A 20,593-nucleotide genomic window follows, 5' to 3' on the forward strand; every position below is an offset into this window, starting at 1 on the left:
GAAAAGGTACTGTACTGGTGGTGTATATAAGGAATACATGTTACATGCAAATGCAAATGCTCCATGAACATCCAGGAGTGTCTACACAAAACCCTATACAAACTTTAAATAACAATGTACCCCAAATCTGAAATTCAGAATCAAAATTGCTGTTCAGTCTACCAACGTGTGATGACTGAAATGTTATTACCTAACAGGGCTGCTATTTTTCGATCAATCCCATTCCTCTTTATATACATCAACATAAATACTGGATAATTGATTCAATAATTACACTTTTGTAACGTTAATAACATTATTTAAGTTTATCAACGAAACTGCACCGAATGCCCTGCCTTGCTATTTACAGTATTTCTGCCAGAGAAGCAGTGGGCGTGCCCTTCTTTTCCTGCTCGTGTTAACTAGCATCTGATTTGCTGGTTCCATCCTACCAGCGAATCTGACAGCCCTATTACCTAACAGATCTTATTCAAAACATGGATGTTCCAGGAGGCATTTAGTACAGGCCAAATCAGTAATCTGTGGTTTAAGCAGGATGAATGTGTATTGTAGAAGTAACTGAAGTGGTGGGACGAGCACACATGTGACAATTTGTAACAAATAGACTATATTTGTTACTATATTTACTGCCAGTTTAATACAATATCACACAGAATATAACACTACTGCACAGGATAGGCTACCCACCAACTAAATATACCCTGCAATACCTTATGAGTGCTCATACTTGTGAAAATGAATACAGTATTACAATATGTTTTAACAGAAAATAAAACAATATCATACATTTTACTTCCTTGGTGCTTTATAATTAGTGGGCTGTTACAGAGTAAATCTATAATTTAGGATTTAATTGAAAACGAACATCCCTGACTGATTATTAGACAAATGTAATTGACTATGACTATCTCACTGATTTACATTAATATTTCAATCATTTTGATAGTTTGTATAGTAAACTAAGGGTAAACAATTCCAGTCATGGAGGTCTTTTCCATACAGGTTTAATAGATACTGTTATTAAATAACTATAGAATAAATTGGAACCTAGAGTGAAGAGGCAAAAACTGCCACCCAAAACCAGTTTACTGAAACAAACCATTGTTATTATGCATTATTTTTTTGGAAACATCATATAACTTCAAAGACTTAATTATAAATGAAATTAAAATTGTCACAGGCCTTAATTACAAATCTTATTACCAAAAGTAAACCTTCAAGACAGACTACATAACAACATTCATTAAATAATATGACCCTAAATCAAGGAAGCAAACATTTCAGAAGTGGAAGTACAGTGCTCTCTTGTTCTACCATGCTACTCGGGACAGGTACCAAACTGGTGCTAGGGTAGCAGTGAATTGAGCGACATTACAATTAACTACAAAAACTGCATGCTGGCAATCAAAACATTACATTTTCCAGTACAACAGTGCCACTAGTTTGTTTGCACAGTAAACATATGTCATACTATAGGGGTACTGCTGGATGGCTCTTAATTCTATATTTGCTGTACAGATTTTCTGGGGTGGTGAACAGGATGCACGGTGGAGAGCAAACTGAGAACCCTAGTAGTGTCCTCTTCCCTCTTGTAAGCTGTTGCTACATTTTAAGTTTTCATTGGCCTAGTATATATATATATATATATATATATTACAATAAAAATATGTAACAATTTACTGCAGCAATGCATTGTATGATGCTAAAATTGCACCTTGTTCATGTATTGCATCATTTTGTGCTGTATCCTGAAAAACAGAAAAAAAAAAACAACGAGATCTGAATTCACATCAATATCACACTCCAAGAAAAAAAAAAAAAAAAAAAAGCAACGCAAAGCAAAACTAGACAAAAGCCAAGAGAAGTGTGACATATCCAGTACTGGACTGAAATATCTTCATTTCAGTCATCACATCCTTTTTTTTTTTTTAAATCAGAAGTTCAACTCATCCCTGTGGCTTCAATAGAATTATTTGCCTCATATGCTTTAAAACTTCTCTAAACTTTCAACAAAAAAAAAAAAAAATGTTAACATGCATTTTACAAACATCATCTGTAACCATATCTATATCTGTAAATAAGTCAGCTAACCATACAAAGTAGTCACCCACTGTTTCTGTAATAGTGCAATGCATAATGTTTGAATCAAGGGAACTGAAACGTATCAATAAGGGAAGATAGTTATGTCTTCTCTTATTTTTAAAAAAAATTGAGAAACTTACTGGGTTACCACTTTTTTTCTGTAGAAATACATTAGATGTCAATCATTTTCTTTTGAAAAATAATAAGTTCCACGCTCTTGCACTGACATTCAAACTTTCATTTTTTGTCTGTATAATGTTCTGTCTATGATCTGTAGGACGTAAGTATTCTCAATTAGCATCTCACCACATAGTCATCTATGTAGAACCCATGTCTCAGGTTTAAGTGTCCAATGAAGTCCCTGCTTTGATAAGACGGATCTCCATGAGGCATGGATGTACAGATGGGACACACCTTCCAAAGGAAATACAGCAAAAGTTGAAATCACATTTGTGGGCAAACAACTGGACTGGATATTAATTAGATAACAATAACAAACTTCAAATTTACCACACGCCTGTTGTCAAACCCATGGTTTTCATTACAATGATTCAAGAGGTCAAGATCATCAAGTCCTGTCTCCTGACAGTAAGGACATTGAAAGGTCATCATTGATAGTCTGAAACTGAATACATTTGTGTGCAATGTTAGAGCTTTCACTAAAACAATGGGACTTAAAAAATAAATAAATAAATGGTGGGTCGGCCTACACACATGTAAATTAAATCACTTGTAAATTTATAGTATCTCACCCTTCTTTTTAGGGGGAAAGGAACAAAAAAAGCAAGCCAGGGGATTTAAAACAATAACATACAAAATAAATGCTGACGGCAAAATATATCTTGTTAACCTTTTTACAAATTAAAACTATACTTCTGCAAGAAAGAAATTAAAACTACAGTATATTGCTTCAAGAAAGAAACTAAAACCCAACCCTTGTTATAAAGTACATACTCTGATGTCATATCAGTTTACATGCTTGCTTACTGACATGTATTTTGAAAGTGACGTTTAGATAAGATCAGTTAAATAAAGGAATTTGGACTTTACAACAACAACATCAGCTTATACAGCCACATTACCCAAGGTGTTTTTTTAATGTTATTCACCCTGCTTGTGGTCTATGAAGTTTGTTTATAGTATGAGTTTAGTTTTTCAAGTCATTTTCCTTTTCAGGTCAGATCAATTCACGTAGGTAAAGTAAAACAAAACACGTGGGAACCAAACTCACTAAAAACGTAGTCACGTCCTGCGATTTCAATACCTGAAACTGCAGGATGATTCACTGTTCATATCAATCTGTTATTATTCACAATAGCATTTAGACTGAAGTCTTTAAAAGAGTGAGAAAAAAAGAGGTTAGCTGTGGGAGATTTAGTCTGTCTCATGTAAGAAGACACTCCAAATTGCATGACACCTCCAATGGCATTGAATGCATCTGGAACAGAAATTCTGCCTTGTTACATGGAGGTCTCAAATCTAAGTGTAGACCAGGCCTAAAACAGAAAAGATATGACCAAGGTCATAATCCAAGATGGTCTAGTGATAGCTGGGTAGGGGAGCCAATGTTATCACTGAATGGCTATAAAAAACAAATTTAAAAGGTACTAACTCGTGTATGTTCTGTGTGTTCACTGCAGAGACATGACTTGTAAGATGGGATCTCATTTGGCTGAAAGGCACCTAGGAAAGACAGAAAATGATTCCTTTCTCTTATTTTAATGGGTTGTAGCTATTCAATTCCCTGTGTTTATTCTACTGATTAAATCTGCTGGAATTGTGTCAAACTCAAGGGAAATGTGTTTCATAAGCATGTGTTTATATATACCAAAAATATATAAGTTTTGCAGTGGTTATAAGCATAGCAATAGACTTCACCCTGTCAGGATGTGACTGAGATGAACAAACACACAAAATGGGTCTGTTTTTGGAGAATGTGAGTGGTATTTATATACCACTAATTGTATACATTGGAGCAGTGGAGTAGTAAATTAAACAGTGTGTATTTTACATAAATGAAAAAGTAAAAAGAGCAATACAAATATTTTTCAACAGATGGCGCAAGTGTTTAAAAAAACACACTTATCATTCGTTCTTTCACTGTGATCCAGCATTCAAAAATATACATTAACTTGTTAAATTAGCATATATTATTATTATTATTATTATTATTATTATTATTATTATTATTACTTTCTCTTGTTAACACTTTAGTGATTTTATTTTTAAATTATATTTATAAAACCATAATAATATCCCGCCACACTGAACACAGCATTTGTTTGCTTTTCTGATCATTAAACACATATGGGTTGACAGCCCATTACTTTACAATTTTATTTTCTGCTTCCCTTGAGGGCTATCCATACAACCACATTTGGGGTTTTAGTTTTTGCAGTTGGAATACTCAAACTACTTTTATTACAGTAGAGATCTGAAGTCTGCATACCACAGAACTGCATTCCATACAGGTGCCACTTCTGCATTCCATCTGCTTGATGACATCAATGGCTGTTGTCATTTGCCCAATATCCGGATTCCTGCAGGCAGGGCAGTGTTTTTTTACTTTGAGTGATTCTGTGAGACAACAGTGGCAGAACCTACAGAACAAAAGAGAGATATTTGTTCCAATTACTTCAGTCACTCTATAGCAGGGATGGGCAATTCCGGTCCTGGAGGGCCGGTGTCCCTCCTGGATTTTGTTCCAACTGTGCACTAAATTACTTAATTGGACCAATAATTGGTAATAACTAGTCCAATTAAGTAATTTAGGGCAAAGTTGGAACAAAAGCAAGAAGGGACAAAGCCCCCCATGACCTAAATTGCCCACCCCTGCTCTAGAGTGATTATAAGAGGAACCTCCTTGTCATAATCTACACACACACAAAAAAAAAACCCTGTTCCATTAGCCCCTGCAGTATCAATGATTACTAGAATCATACAATTAACCCTCATAGTGTTATCTCATAACTTTTATTAATTTTTAATTCCTAATAACACTCTATTCATCTGGAAAGTTTTCATGAAGGGTAAACTGCTCCACTGCCAGCTTTCTGTAAAACACACACACACACACACATATATATATAATAAATATAATAAACAGAGACATACTACTTACACATGTTGACAAGGTAAACACACAGGTTCAACAAAGAAGTCTTTACAAACAGGGCATTCAAATTCAGCTGGCGTTTCACCGTCTGTAGCACCAGTGTCCATAGTCCTGTCTCTTGTTCAACTGTGTCTGACACTTCACATTGGTTTCAGTTTAATAAGCACTGACTTCCTTATGACTGTATCTGTTTTTAAAAAGAAAGTCCCTGGCACATTACTTAGACACGTGTTGTTTCAATTCATGGTTTAGTCTTTGACATGGTAGTCTGATCAAATGTAATATCTTTGTGTATCAGCTTTTACAAACATGACTATGAAGGTGTAGTTTTTAAATGATCCTATTTGGTCAAGTGATGGCATATTTCTTTATTTATGATTTTACCAGACCTGCTGGCCTCTGCTTTTTGGAAAATATGTATTTAATACCTGTAAGGGGAGTTTTAGATCATGGCTATGTCTATCAGAAATTAAAATGTCAGAGTGTTTGAATGTAGACGTGAATGAAATAAGATTGAGAAGGTAGTTTTCTCTGATCAGAGGGGTTGGAAGGAAATAAGTGCTTACTCATTTACTCAGCAAGCTTGCAAACTCAGAAAAGAACTAGCTAGACTCCAGTAGCAAGGAAAACATTCAATAGAAGCTAATGAAATGGACAGTAGATACAGTACAGTTTAAAAGAGCTGATGTCATGCATATATCATTTTAAAAAATATGGTGTTTTTATGAAGGAAACTAAAATTGAAAGTGAAAAAAAATTCCCTGTCACACACGTAGTTAGTCCTGTCATTATATGCCTGGGAAATTTTTTCACATTTTGTTCATTCAGCAGAACAGTATTGTAGTTAGTTCATCCGTAAGTTCAAACACTCAAACATAACATGTTCAGTCATATTGAAAACAAAAATAGTTATAAAATATGACAAACATTTCAACAAGTCTTTGTCAATGTTTGTAGCTTCATGAATATTATAAATTGTATTATTTGTATTAATTCTGTCTCATCTTTACCAAATAAAAACATAACACTGTATATGTCAGTGAGAGAAGAAAACTTGAACACACCAATAAATATGTTTTGATTACTTTTATTCAACAATTGTGCTGCACAAATACAGCTTTATAGTACACATTGTAGTAAGCATTCAATATTATTAATATTTAATGACAGAATGTTTTTTTTTTTGTCCTATTCTGCTTCCAAACAGCAAAGGGCATACTTCCAACTACAAAAAACAAACAAAAAAAAAAACATGTTTGTACTGAATATACATATACAATGATTTCAAAAAAGCTAGAAATACTGTATGATATTTATATACAGATGACTCTTGGTTATCCAAAACCTAATTATCCAGCATTTATCCAAATAAAATAAGACTTCAGATAACTGGTTTTTTATTGTATACAGAAACTACGTAATGCAATGAACAATTTCAGGTTTCTACAGAAAGGTAATCTTACATTGAAAATGTACCCCTGCATAATGACATTTTTTTTCATTATGCTTTTCCAAAAATAGTTCTATTAAATATATAATAATGTTGCTGTTTGTATCTGCATTAAAAATTCATGACTTATCATTTCTTTCAAACTACAATAAAGGATAAACCCCTACACATGCCTGTTTAATATGTTTTTACACTGCACTTGTTGTTTATGTTTTCATTGCAAATAGTTATGATTTGCCCACAGAGTTGAAAGATTACTATATCACACTAGGAAGCCAAGACACATGATGAAGCAATATATTCCTGCATCTAAGATGGAAACCTTAGGTGCAGGACAGCCAAAAAAACGTTTTCATTAATTCCATCACAATATAACTGAGAAACATTAATAATGATGGCAAATATACAAAGGTATAAGAGGGTGAGAAATACGACAAATGGGAAAATGGGATATGCAGCTTCTCTGACTGGCCAAATAATGCGTGTGACCTGCTAAGACCACAATGTGTAGCCCTTGACACATTGTTAAAGTGGAAACAGCCAATGTCATGCCCCTTGCAAAGTTAGTGAGCTACTCTTGCTTTCTCATTATTTTGGTGAAAAGTTGCACACTACCACCAGTGTATTTATAAGGTTTCTGATTTGCAGTTGTTTTTTTTATTTGCATTTTGCTTTTGAGTTTTAAAATCTGGTTGAAGTTTGAATTTTAAAAATGTTTTAATCAGGCCTTAAAACCTAACTTAGACTTAGACAGAATAAGAACAAATCAGGTTCCTTCTACTCTTGCCTTAGCAAAGACAGCATCAGAAACCTTAACTGTTAATATACTTCCATTTAATACACACATTTAGTGTATCTTTACTTTAAACACTGGTTAGGCCAATTACTGCTCTGTGATAGCGACACACCATTGCTGAATGGATGTGTCAGGTTAAAAACTTTCATCATTTTCAGGGGATAGTTTGTTAAAGACAAATTTGAAAAATTACTATTTTTATTACTATCTTTTTTTTAATTTAGAGTGATCATTTATTATTTGTTTGTATTTTCTCCCAAATTGGAATGTCCAATTATGTTTTTTCTCCTCATTGTAAGTCACCACAGAGTGTAAACTTTCTGAGGGCATGTGAGAGTCCTCCGGTCTCGCAAGCCTAAAGCCAGAATCACTTTGACGTCGAGCAATCCAGAGCACAGGTGGGTGGGCTACCAATCCCGAAGAACAGAGATCAGCCCTGTCTCTTATCATCTCTGAATCTGCTTGGTGTCTGCCAGTAGGGTTCACTGTTGAGCGATGAGGAGAAACAATCCCTGCCAGTTTTCCATCCCCCACCCCAGGAGTGTCAGAGCCAATGTGACGCCCCCCTCTGGGGTCCCCAGAAAAGTTTGGTCTCTTTGCACAGCCCGGACGCGAACTGGCGCCGTCCAAGCTGTGTGACTCATCCTGTGCTCCATGCAGCACTTCAACTGGATGAGCCACTCGAGAGCCATTTTGGAGAATATCAATTGGGCTTTATTGGGTTTAACCCTAAAATCAGAACTCCTCAGTTATATAGTTCTAACGAATTCATGACACATCAAGTAACCACAATTTGAATAAGACGCAGAGGTGATTTTCACATTTTTACTTTTACTCCAATTTGCTACACAGTGTGTATATATATATATATATATATATATATATAAATGATTGCTTCTTAATCAAGAGGTTCCAGGTGAATTTAACCTATGGAGGCTAACATTTCCAGTGTTGTAGTTCAGCGTGTTATCCAGTGAAAGCTGGCATTCCATTCTTCAATTGACAAGTGAATAGCAGATTGCAGCTGCACATCTTCATCTTGGTGAATGTTCTAAAAGGTGAAAACATGAACCTCCTGGTAATTCAATAATCATCTGATGTGTGAGAATATCATTAAAGCTGTTTGCAACCCCAGGTGAGCCCATGCTTCGGTTCTAAGGATTTCTATGTTTTAATAACATCTGCCTTTACTGGTTTACTTTTTGAGGCAATAATACATGCTAAATAAAGTCTTTATGTGCACTCGAGAGGCAGTTTTATACTTGTTTTAATCAAATGGTAAAGTGCTGTTGTCTCAATAGTCCATAATCAAAAGCAGGTTCAAAATTCTGCCAGTTTAGAAAGTATTTTACTGTAAAACAAGAATTGGATTTTTGAGTATCAGGAAACTTAATTTGTACTGCAAGGTTTAAATAAGCGTACAGCGATAAAGTCCCTGTCTCATAGGGTGTCTGATATGAGGCTTTGACACTGACACTCATGAAGCAAATTACAAAAAATGTCACATGATAGTTTTATAGAATGCAAAACCTGCATAGTATTATAAAAGTGCAAGAGCCTTCTGGAATGCAGTATTGTTTTAACTGTACTGGGCAATAATAATCATAAGTCGACAAACAATCAGTGCAAAGTGTACCTGTGTATGTGTGATGAAAAGCTGTCTTTTATTTTACATCACCACAGCCTTAACAATGAATCTTTAATCTGAAGAGCCAATCTAAAATGTCAAGTTTAAAATTACAATATTTACTCACCATATAATGACCATAGCTGATTCTGTGCCTTTGGTGTAAATGGCTCATGAAATTTCTGCTGAAGTAACTTGGATTTCCATAGGGCATTGCAACACAGATAGGACAGACCTAATGCATAATAATCATGTCAATGTGTGTGAGTATTACGCTTTTGTAAAACAATTTAACTACAACTATGCACATCAGCTAGTTCATGTTAGTTGAAATTGTTTTTCTCTTGCAGAAATAAAAGTTGGGTAAACCTTAAACCTTATTTAAAATCAGGGCCAGGTATTGTACAACACTGTACATATGTAGAAAATTACATATGACTTTACTCCTAACTTACCACATGTGTAAGGTCTCCACAGTGGTTGTAGTTGCAATGCTGCACGAGAGCCATATCAGTAAATCCACTCTGATGACAGTAGGGACACACAAATGTGGTTTCCAGGCTATAATGGGATGTCAGAAAAAATAATTGGATCTGGTGCTTCAATCGGTTACTATGCTGCTATAGATACAGCCACTGTATAGTCCTTTCAAATAACATGTCTTTATAGGCAATAACATATTTCTAAAGACCAAATTGAATGAAAAAATAAAAAGAGGAGATTCATTTTTAAAATGCATGTTCATTTTGGAACAGAGATTTGACCAGTTTCTGGGAAAACACTGCCTCTGTTTGTAAGCTTTTTAATTTTAATTAATTAATTTATTTATTATCATTCCTACCTTCCATTTTCTGGGGCCTGAGGTTGGGCACTGTTTTCACTTTGAAACCTAAATTTAAACAAACATACTTTTTCATCATACAGTAATTACTAAAAACAAATACAAAGTACTTTTCGTATTAGTTGCATTTGTCCACTTATTAAACCTAGCTATAGTCAAACTTGCAGCACACAAGCAAGGACCAGTTAAAATGTTCCTGCCACCTAGATGCAATGCCAACAACGCCACTTTTCATTTTGGACAAATTGGTTATTATTAATATTTGTTATAAGTGGCACACCACAAAAACACAATGACCACAGTATAGAACAGAATAAAAGGACACATCATTATTAATAACAGGTGATGTTGCAGTGCTGTATGTTGTAAACACAGATACAATGCCCAGGATAGATACAGTCCTTGAAGAGCTGTTCAGGTGCTGAACTGTTTCTTAAAATGATTGTTATATTTAACAATCCGTTTCACTAATTTCCCTCAGCTTCTCAGTTAACATTGGAATCTTATTGGTAGAATTTTCCTGAGGTGTTTCACCTTCAAGCTACTGTCACAACTTACCCATCTGCGGTTGTGGCTTGTGTTATCCCTGCATATATTGCCTGTGCTCTGGGCACCACAGGAGTTGATGGAGGGGTGCCATATTCTTCTTTATACAGTGTGCAGTATTTATAGTGAGATCTCATTTTACTGAAGAAAATCTGTGGATAAGATAGCAAGCTAATCGTTACACCCTGAAACACTTGACCAATAAACTAAAGGTTTCCCTTGGAAAGCATTTACTATGTGTGACAGATTGTGTGACATGATAAAACCATCTGAAAGCAGAATGTTGTTTTTGGAATAGGTAATATCTGATAGAGAGAATGGATCTATGCTGTAAATCTCCCACCCGATTAGAAAGGGCGCTGTGTAAGGGGGAAGGTAAGCTGCCTCCTAGAGCTGCCACCTCGGTGGTAGGTGGAAACCGGAAGGTGACCATGGAGGGGCGCATAGCTGCAAGTACTCAGGACGATTCCATTGCAGTCAGCTGAGGGGCAGTCCTCTATTAGGGAAACCATGGCAACACGGTGACTGCGGGGAGGAGTTTGCTGGGTACAAAGGGGAGCAGCTACGGCAAAACCTCCGCTTACAGTAAAGAATGGAAATAGACGGCCAGAGCCTGTATTGATTTTTTTTTTTTTTTTTGGATTACGTGTGTTTTGTGTTGCAGAGGAGGAGTGAGCACACAGAGCACGCCCCTGCACAGCACAGCACAGCACAGCACAGCACAGCACCGCACTGCACCGCACCGCACCGTACCACTCACGGCACCACGCTTCTCAGCTCCAAGAGCACTGCGTGCACAGAGAACGTGGGACAGACAAAGTCCCGTTTTTGGTTACTTATCATTTTAATTAAGAAAAGCTGCCGTGTACCTCCCAATACCATTGCTGGTAAAGGGGCGGACTTATTTGTGTTGGTGTTATTTTTGTAATTATTTTTGTTATTATTAAAACACAGACTGTTTTGGGAGAAAGATTGTGTGGACCTCCTTCATTCACTGCATCTGACCACATAACATGACTTGAATATTCCAGCATAGTCCGTATTGTTCAGGGTTTTCCAGGTACTGGCACTTATAACATTCTAGTTAGTGGCAATTCCCTATCTTTGAAAGTTATAGTATTTGGTTTACTTATACGATGTAAATGTAGTGTTGGCTTAGAGCACTGTTGTCAAGCCATATAGCTGGAAATCACGTTTTATGTACAAGGGTAAACTGCCATCATGAACGGTTTCATACCTGCTTTTCATGATTCCTGTGGTATTAGACACCTTTGTTTACCTCCTTAAAGTTGAAATATTTACTGGTACCTAAAATATTAAGCAATGTGACATGGAGAGAGCGAACTTGCAACAGCAGTTCCATCTGTTATCACAATATACAGTGGGCAGGTTTCCATATTGTTTTATAGGGGACTATTAAAAAATAAATATGGAATGCTATTCATATATCGGTATTTTAAAAGTGTTTACCAGAAACCACATGCAGATGTGTCAGCATAAAGATATTGAAAAATCCCCCAGACAGGTAAGGGGATTTCATACATGTTTTTGTTTGTTTGGTGAGCTGACATTGAGATAAAGTGAAACAAACTCTTTAAGAAATCAAGAAATAACTAGGTCATAACTTAACCAACATCCTATTACCCAATAATATATATTTCTCTCCACTTCAAATGCTGTATGCTGTACATGCAAAATATTTGAATATGCAATCTGAACCAATGTATTTTTTTTTTTCTTGCAAAGACCACGTTTAGTCTGAATAGTTGTGTGTATGTAAGTGGTGTTTAAACTTGTCAAAATTAAACAAGAAACACACTAAGTTACCACAGTGCTGCATGCCCGGCATTTCCCTTGTTTTTCCTTCATTTGACGATGTATATCAGTCGCTCTTCTCTCATTTTCTCTCACCGGTCCTCGGCACATTGGGCAGTGTGGCCCTTGAGTCCTTACTGCAGCCACAAAACAGTTTTTACAAAACCTGTGTAGTGAATAATACTTTAAATTACAGTATGTTCCATTCATGATACCTGAACTCTGAAGGTTATTTCTTTTTAGAGAAGAGTGACATACTTCCAACTGTGCAGTGCCAAAGTGAAACTAAAATCTGAGCAGCTGTGTTTACAAATACAATCATGTACCAGTATTTATAACTCAGCAGCAAACTTTTTTTTAAATCAGATGATGTGTGAATGTGGGTGTGTTTTAGTATGACTCAACTGAAAACTGTATTTTTAACAGAAACGTATGTAATATATTTTCAACATACATTTTTAATATAGTATTTATACAACAAACATTGAGCTAACTAGCATCAAATAACTTTTTCATTTTCTGTGGTCCTGAGTGAATGTTTTTCTTATCCTATGGCCTGACGCTGAGATTACATTGAGGAGGAGAGCTTCTGCTTCACGGTGCTTGTGAAGGCATTGCCAGCTGAGGCCATTAGAAAAGGCTGTTTGAAGAGGCTGGAGTTGCTATGAAAATGGTGGGGCTCCTGGAGAGCCCAGAAGTAGGTCAGTTTATGGGATGTTGATCCAAAAAACAGTATAGAGAGGGTTTGCGTAGTGTAGTCGGTTCCGGGAGTAGGGCGTTCCTTTTAGTGGGACTAGCGCTAGCCTTGTGTGGCAAACTTTTTTTTTATTTTTTTCGCTTTGTTTTGTTTTCTTTATTAAATGTGAAACTAGGGCAGCCATTGCTGGTAAATAAGTCTGTGTGCCTGTGCGACGTGTCAGCACCTAATGCTCTGCGTCTGCCTCAGTATTATTCAGTGACGACCCACACACATAAAAACACCCTCCGCCCCGTTACACAGGCATAACTAATTTAGCGTCTGTTTTATTACAACACTGTTGCTTTATCCAAAATAATAACTAAAAAAATATATATACAAACTCCAATTACTTACACATGTTTGCAGGTTTGTGTTCGAATAGGTGTTTTGAAGACCTCTTGACAGATGGGGCAGTCAAAAACTTCTGGGGAGTTCAGCTCTTCTAGGGATTCATCATCTTCCCTTTCAATGGAAACAGGGCCTTCTATGGGATCCATCACAATGTCAGCTGGATCGCAACTGAAATGAGAACCCATCCTTTAACCCACTGAAGCTACTGTATGAATGTGAGCAGTGCAGCAGTGTGGAAACCCCCTCCTTATGAGCAAACAAGGGGATTTTATTATCCTGGCTGTACTTTCGATTTTAGGTGTAACTATAAACAAATACATGTAAATTCCAAACTTCTAGACCGGTTAAATATTAATATCAAATGTTGTATACATGCAGTTAAATTACCCCCCACACAACGACAATCACACAATTCTAATATCACACTGCAAAATGTTACAGTATTTTAACTACAATTGAGTAGCGCTATATCATCGGCTCATTGATCAAGACTGGACTGTGTAGACACTGAAACCAAAGGAACATCTGAATACTGTAGCAGAATTAAGAAAGACAATCAAAATACATCTAAAGCAATAAAAATAAACCAGTTTAAAGTAAACAATAAGTCATACAGATGACTAAATTAAATGTGTAGAATGTGAATTAAAGAATACGGATACTTATGAAGAAGTTAAAAGCAATAAGATCAATAAATCGGTAAAAGAGGTTAAGGAAATTGTGGAGAAACTATACAATAAAGGCATTATATCAAAATAATTTAAAAAATACATGCAGCCACATAATGCAAGAACAGGCCTAGCAAGAGGAAATCCTAAAATGCACAAAGAAAATCACCCTATGTGAATGACAGTCAGCACGATTGATAATCTGACACACAAACTTTTGCTCAATAGTTCTAAGATAGTTTTGAAACACTTGCGGATTCTACATAATTAAGAAAAATTGAAAAAAAGTATTTCTTAAGGACCCAGTTATCACATTCAAAAGAGAAGCTAATTTAGGTAATATTTTAGTTCACAGTAAATGAATAATTGACAAAATAGGTTCTACAAATACTTGCACTAGTACATGTAAAGTTTGTAAATACATGGACAAAACTAAAAATATAATTAAACATAAGACCACTAAATACTAATACCTACTGTAAAAATAGCAATGTTGTTTATGGAATAGCCTGTGAAAAATGTGATGAAATAAAATATGCTGGAGAGACTGGAACAACTTTATATAAAAGAATTCAGAACCACCTTTTATTAATTAGAAATAAAAAAAAAAATGAATGAACCAATAGTACAGCACTTCACCAGTCAATGACATGACATAAATGATGTAAAGTTTGTAGTATTAGAACAGCTAAAATTAGACAATGCGACATATAGAAGAATAAAAGAAAGTAAATGGATAAATAGACTGAACACAATTATACAGGTGGGACTCAACAGAAAAGAATGAACTAATTAATTCCAATAAATATACAAAAGTTAAAAATAATTAAATAAACAAAATTAATTCAAAAGTTGTGCATGCTGATGTGCTGGGGAGACCAAATCAAGGCTGATCCTCAGAGCCAGCATTGCATGAGAATATAAATATAAGTTTATATAAAATAATGTCAATTAGAATTAATATAGATTTAAAGATATAAGTAAAAATGATGTCGCAATATATAGAACACCATTACATCATGTAAGAATAAATTATGGATTTGAATATAAAATTAAAATATTATTATTATTATTATTATTATTATTATTATTATTATTATTATTGTTTTTGTGGAATAACTATAGTACCCCATGGAATATCCTTTATGTTGATATCAATTAATACTACAGAGGAGAGCCAAATTACAATCAAGCTTCCGAAGTGATGACATACCCACAACACTCCATGAACATTTATTAAGTATTCTGTAACATGTACAACGTATGGTTTAAACCTAAATAAACAGCTTCCTGGTTCCCTAAAAACCAAACGCTGCATCTGCTTGGTAAAATAATTTGGAACAGTGAGATTTTCCTCAGTCATTCTGTTGTGCTGTGTGGAAGGGTGGTGGGCAATTTACTGACACACATGAGATAGAACTGTAGTTGAAATGCCACTCTGGCGCACTGATTTATTTTGGCCTGCAGAGGGCACTGTTGTCGGTAGCCTGAATACCGGCCTGGTCCTGCCTGGTCAATGTTTACACTGGCCAGCGTCTCTGGTTATCCACCTGAATGCATAACCAGGTGCAGTACTTATGGATGGAGCAATCCCCCAAGGCCCGCCTCTCAGCCACTCAGAGAGAGGGAAAGCCAACACACCCTCTTCCCCACCTCTCTGTCTCATCGCCATGACTGACAGGTGGCTCTTACGAGGCTGCTGCCCTCTTCCTGCAGAACCATGCAAACACCAGATAGTCAGCACAGATCTCCCCTGTTACATGCTGAATAAAGTTATTCATCTATATAACTTCCACCACTTTTGCTTTATTTATTTATACAACAGGATTGTAACGTAGCACAATATTCTTCAAATATTAGACAAATTATTCCCTACAAAATATATTTTAATTTGAGTAGTTCTCAGGAGATGCCCTCATGCATCACAACTCTAGAACTTTACTTTTTGGCAATATCAGACGGGTCATTTAAATTTCTGACGGTATACAAAATAAAAGCCCTGATCGAACTGTAACTATCTGCCAAAAGCCTAAAGACTGACTGCAGTATAAATGAGCACCGAAAAAAAGATGCCCCATTTATATATATATGACTTTAGGTGACTACTGTAATGACTCTGAGCCCAAGGTACTAATAGGAGTGTACATGCATGGAAGTTATTATTCAGTAATAACATATGGTATCTGTTCTGCCCACACTGTTTGGTTGTTCTTAAAATGATCCATCAGCTTTCTTGTTAGGGCTGGTTACCAACACAGACCAAGGGACGATAGTACATTAACACAAAACTAGGGCCCTATCCACACCATGGCTTTAAACCGTATTAGTTGCCTTTATCTGGCTTAAAAGTCCTAAATATGGTTAGCGTCTACACTATGCACCTTTTAATACTGTACTCAAGAATCAGGCTCAAAATCACTTCAGGGGGTAGTCTCGAGTCCGGTCCTAAATTAAATCCCATCAGGTAGTGTGGTTTGTCAGAAGTGCAGACGCTATAATAACGAATTACATTTTTTATGTATCCTCCGATATCCCAAAGCGCTTTCTGATGTTTTGGTGCATGGACATTACAAACACAACTCTCAGAACAGGCATCAATATAGCTGTGCCATATACAATTTCTGAGGATTTTTGTGAAATGGTGGATCATGGATCGACGTGATCAGATGCAGAAATCAAGGCACATTGATATCTGCAGCAATGAAATCTGAACTTAAGAGTTCAAAACAAAATGCACACATGATGATAAAATGTACCTTGTTTTTTTTAGAAACAAAACCATAAAGTTCATGCTAAGAAACACTATGTCTTCAGTCAACACAGGCTCCATATTTGTTGGGTTGTGAAAATAAAAGATGGTGGGATAATGTCACTCATATTAAGTCCCACAGTCCATTGCGCTGCTAGGAACTGTAACCAGACTACAGTGCCATGAAAAAGTATTTGCCCCCTGTCTGATTTTCTGCATTTTTGCATATTTTTGACATTGAATGTTATCAGATCATCAACCAAAATCTAATATTAGATAAAAGGGACCCTGAGTGAACAAATAACACCAAATTTTTATACTTATTTCATTTATTTATTTAAGAAAGTTATGCAACACCCAATGCCCCTGTGTGAAAAAGTAATTTCCCCTTAGTCTCAATAACTGGTTACGCCACCTTTAGCTAAACGCTTCCTGTAGTTATTGATCTCTCACTGCGCTGTGGAGGAATTTTGGCCCACTCCTTCATGTAGAACTGCTTCAACTCAGTGACATTTGTGGGTTTTTGAGTATAAACTGCTCATTTCAAGTCCTGTCACAACATCTCAATGGGGTTTAGGTCTGGACTTTGACTATGCCATTCCAAAACTTAAAATTTCTAGTTCTTCAACCATTCTGATGTAGACTTGCTTGTGAGTTTTGGATCATTGTCTTGCTGCATGACCCAGCTACGCTTCAGCTTCAGTTCACAGACGGATGGCCTGACATTCTCCTGTAGAATTATCTGATTCAGAGCAGAATTCTTGACTCGCCAATGATGGCAAGTCATCCAGGTCCTGATGCAGCAAAGCATCCCCAAATCATGACACTACCACCACCATGCTTGACTGTTGGTATGAGGTTCTTACTGTGGAATGCAGTGTTTGGTTTTCACCAGCCATAATGGGGCCCATGTTGGCCAAAAAGTTCCACTTTTGACTCATCTCTCCATAGAACATTGTTCCAGAACTCTTGAGGATCATCCAGGTGCTTTTTGGCAAACTTGAGACAAGCATTCATGTTCTTCTTAGTAAGCAGCGGTTTTCGCCTTGCTACTCTGCCATGAATCCAATTTTTGCCCAGTGTCTTTCTGATGGTGGAGTCATGAACGCTGATCTTAGCCGAGGCCTGCAGATCCATGGATGTTGTTCTAGGGTTCTTTATGACTTCCTGGACGATTTTACGCCTTGCTCTTGGAGAGATTTTGGCAGGATGTCCACTCCTGGGAAGATTCACTACTGTCCCAAACTTTCTCCATTTGGACAATATAGTTCTGATTGTGGTTTGGTGGAGCCCCAGAGCCCTTGAAATGGCTTTGTAACCCTTTCCAGACTGATAGGCATCAACAACTTTTTTTCCGGAGGTCTTCAGCAATTTCTTTTGATCGTGGCATGATGTGCCTCTAGAACTTGTGTGCTGACAACTTCGCTCTGATGGTAAGGGCCAAAAGTCAGTCAGATTTGTATTGGGCAGGGCTGGCCCAAATTAGGTCTGATTGTAACCAAAGTATTCAAACAGCTGACCCTAACTATCCCTTTAATTGTGTTGAGTTAACTAGGGGGGGGGGGGGGGGGGGGCAATAACTTTTTCACACCTTGCCTTGCACACCAAACAAATGAAAGAAGCACCAAACTTTGGTGTCATTTTTTCTCTCAGACTCCCTCTATATACTACTACAAAACACAAAAAGATGTGACCAAATTCAATGTGAAAAATATGCAAAAATGCAGAAAATCAGACAGGGGGCAAATACTTTTTCACAGCACTGTTTCTTAATAGTATTTGTATGCATTAAGCCTGACTAGACACGAAATGCTACTTTAGTGTGGATGTTTTGATCTGGATTAATTAAAACTTTTTTAGTACACTTCTCAAGATCGGTTATGTAGTGTGGACAGGGCCTAACTCTGTGAAATAGTCAATTAAAGAGTAGTTAGCTCTTCAGTTAATTTAAATAACTCTGCTCAGCTGCAATGAAGCATGCTATTCCGCCTTTTAAATACCAACCTGCTCTCCAGTCAGCAACAATATGATTTAGTTATTAACCAATATAACATATGTAATCACAATATTGACATATATAAGGTATACCCAGCTATGGTTTTTATTCTTACAATATACTAGTTACTTCTGTGCTACCATATGTACATTAGTATATTTACACTTTCATGCATATCCTAGGCCACCAACATGTTTACTTTGCTCTTACAATACATTTCTGAGCTTAATCATGGTCTCATTTATGTTTTACATTGTCAATGTAAACAGCCAGAGGAGGTGAGTGCTATGTTAAATGACTGAAACCTAATACTTAGGGCCAGGTGTGATCAAAACCCTGGGATGGGACTGTTTGGTGCCAGAATATGCATTATAATGGTCTTAAACTACCATTTAAACTTCCTCTCTCTCTCTCTCTGAATTGAGTACTGCGGATATCCACTGAAATATATACAAAGCACATGCAACTCCTGGAAACAAACTACACAACTGAACTAGATTTATACAGTACTCTCGACCACAGAAGCTTGACTATTTATTAGAGTTCCCTACCTGGGAAGATGAACACACCTGAAGTCTCGAAATAATCTTATTTCAGGGATTGTCTGGGAATTTGTTTCAGACAGCAAAATCCCCTTTCCAACTGCTATGCTCTGCTCAACAAACTTGCAAATGGTTAGTTTTGTTTTCACTTTCTGTGTTATTATACAGGAAGTAATCTCCCTGAATATGATACATCTTTGTTTTATTTGTTCCATTACTCAAAAGCTAACAGGGTGTATTTATCAGCTGCCTATGGTCTTATATGTTTTGCTTATCCATGTTTTACCTCTCTTTACTAAGCACTCTGTGGCCTTCACTTACCCCAGAAAAAGCTATATAAAGCTGGGCTCATCTACATTACCCTATTAAAGCTAGGTACTGCATGCTTGGGGAACACAGCACCCATCTTTCCCATATAACCGTTTTATAGGGATGTGTACAATTAGCTGAAAACATAAAAGGTGTTAGCATGGCAAATGTGGTTAAGAATAAAGGTTGTAAGGGTTATTTTTAATACAATATGTGTATAGCAAAGAAAAAGCACTAAAGTATATTATTAGTATTATTAATTTATTTGGCAGATGACTTTATCCAAGGCGACTTACACGTGTTACAGAGCAATACAAGATTACAGTGCAAGAACAATATATAAATATAATGCAGTTTACAGTAAGTGCAAATACTACTAGAATGCAATATGAGATAACTTATGATTGAGTCAATTTGTATCTACAATGACATGATAGTAGTGCAACAGTGAAAAGAGTACATCAGCTGTGTGTCCAGTAAGGTGGTGCTTTGGTCAGGCAACTTTAAACAATAGCTTTTTAACAGATTTGTTCAGGCAGCTAAAAAAAAAAAAAAAAAAAAAAAAAAAAAAAAAAAAAAAAACACATACCAATACAAGTGCAGTTTCCGGTTTTCATGAACTCCATTATACCCGTCTGTTAAATGTTTAAACATAATAGCTGATAACTGTGAGGAAGCTTAATTGTGGAATTGGTTTGAAGTTCTTTAATAGCTATTTCACTGGATGTACTACATTTTTTTTGTATAATATTTTGTTTTTTACACGTTTTCCGCTAAATAAATTGACATGATATTCCGGCTGGTGCAACTGTAGTATTTGCATCGGTCAGCTGTATGGAGAGAGATACAGTCAGGCCCCACCCTGTGGAATATATTCAAACCATGAAAACAGGATAATAGCACCCTCTGCTGTTTAGTCTCTAGTCTCTACGCATTAAAAAAACAACAAAAAAAAAAAAAAAAACAG

At 36.2% G+C, this 20,593-nt stretch overlaps 2 protein-coding genes across 4 annotated transcripts; both read right to left on the reverse strand.

Moving 5' to 3' along the window:
- Positions 1–364: 364 nt before the first annotated feature.
- On the reverse strand, positions 365–5,354 carry LOC121314425 (E3 ubiquitin-protein ligase RNF114-like). 2 transcript variants are annotated; one of them, XM_041247692.1, is made up of 6 exons: positions 5,204–5,354; positions 4,532–4,682; positions 3,695–3,765; positions 2,593–2,707; positions 2,389–2,496; positions 365–1,748 (listed from the first exon to the last, which is right to left on the reverse strand). In XM_041247692.1, exons 1-6 carry the CDS (start codon positions 5,302–5,304, stop codon positions 1,677–1,679), a joined length of 618 nt encoding a protein of 205 aa, XP_041103626.1. In that variant the 5' UTR covers positions 5,305–5,354; the 3' UTR covers positions 365–1,676. The 2 variants fall into 2 exon arrangements, with proteins under 2 accessions (XP_041103626.1, XP_041103627.1); XM_041247693.1 differs by lacking the exons at positions 2,593–2,707; positions 3,695–3,765.
- A 961-nt stretch (positions 5,355–6,315) lies between these two features.
- On the reverse strand, positions 6,316–20,445 carry LOC121314426 (E3 ubiquitin-protein ligase RNF138-like). 2 transcript variants are annotated; one of them, XM_041247694.1, is made up of 8 exons: positions 20,216–20,445; positions 13,366–13,530; positions 12,285–12,438; positions 10,470–10,609; positions 9,912–9,959; positions 9,526–9,631; positions 9,198–9,305; positions 6,316–8,494 (listed from the first exon to the last, which is right to left on the reverse strand). In XM_041247694.1, the coding sequence occupies exons 1-8, from the start codon at positions 20,278–20,280 to the stop codon at positions 8,402–8,404; spliced, it is 879 nt and encodes a 292-aa protein (XP_041103628.1). In that variant the 5' UTR covers positions 20,281–20,445; the 3' UTR covers positions 6,316–8,401. The 2 variants fall into 2 exon arrangements, with proteins under 2 accessions (XP_041103628.1, XP_041103629.1); XM_041247695.1 differs by lacking the exon at positions 20,216–20,445 and adding an exon at positions 19,327–19,421.
- Between the last annotated feature and the right edge of the window lie 148 nt (positions 20,446–20,593).

Source organism: Polyodon spathula, chromosome 4, assembly GCF_017654505.1.
Source record: "Polyodon spathula isolate WHYD16114869_AA chromosome 4, ASM1765450v1, whole genome shotgun sequence".
In the NCBI taxonomy this organism is placed as follows: Eukaryota; Metazoa; Chordata; class Actinopteri; order Acipenseriformes; family Polyodontidae; genus Polyodon; species Polyodon spathula.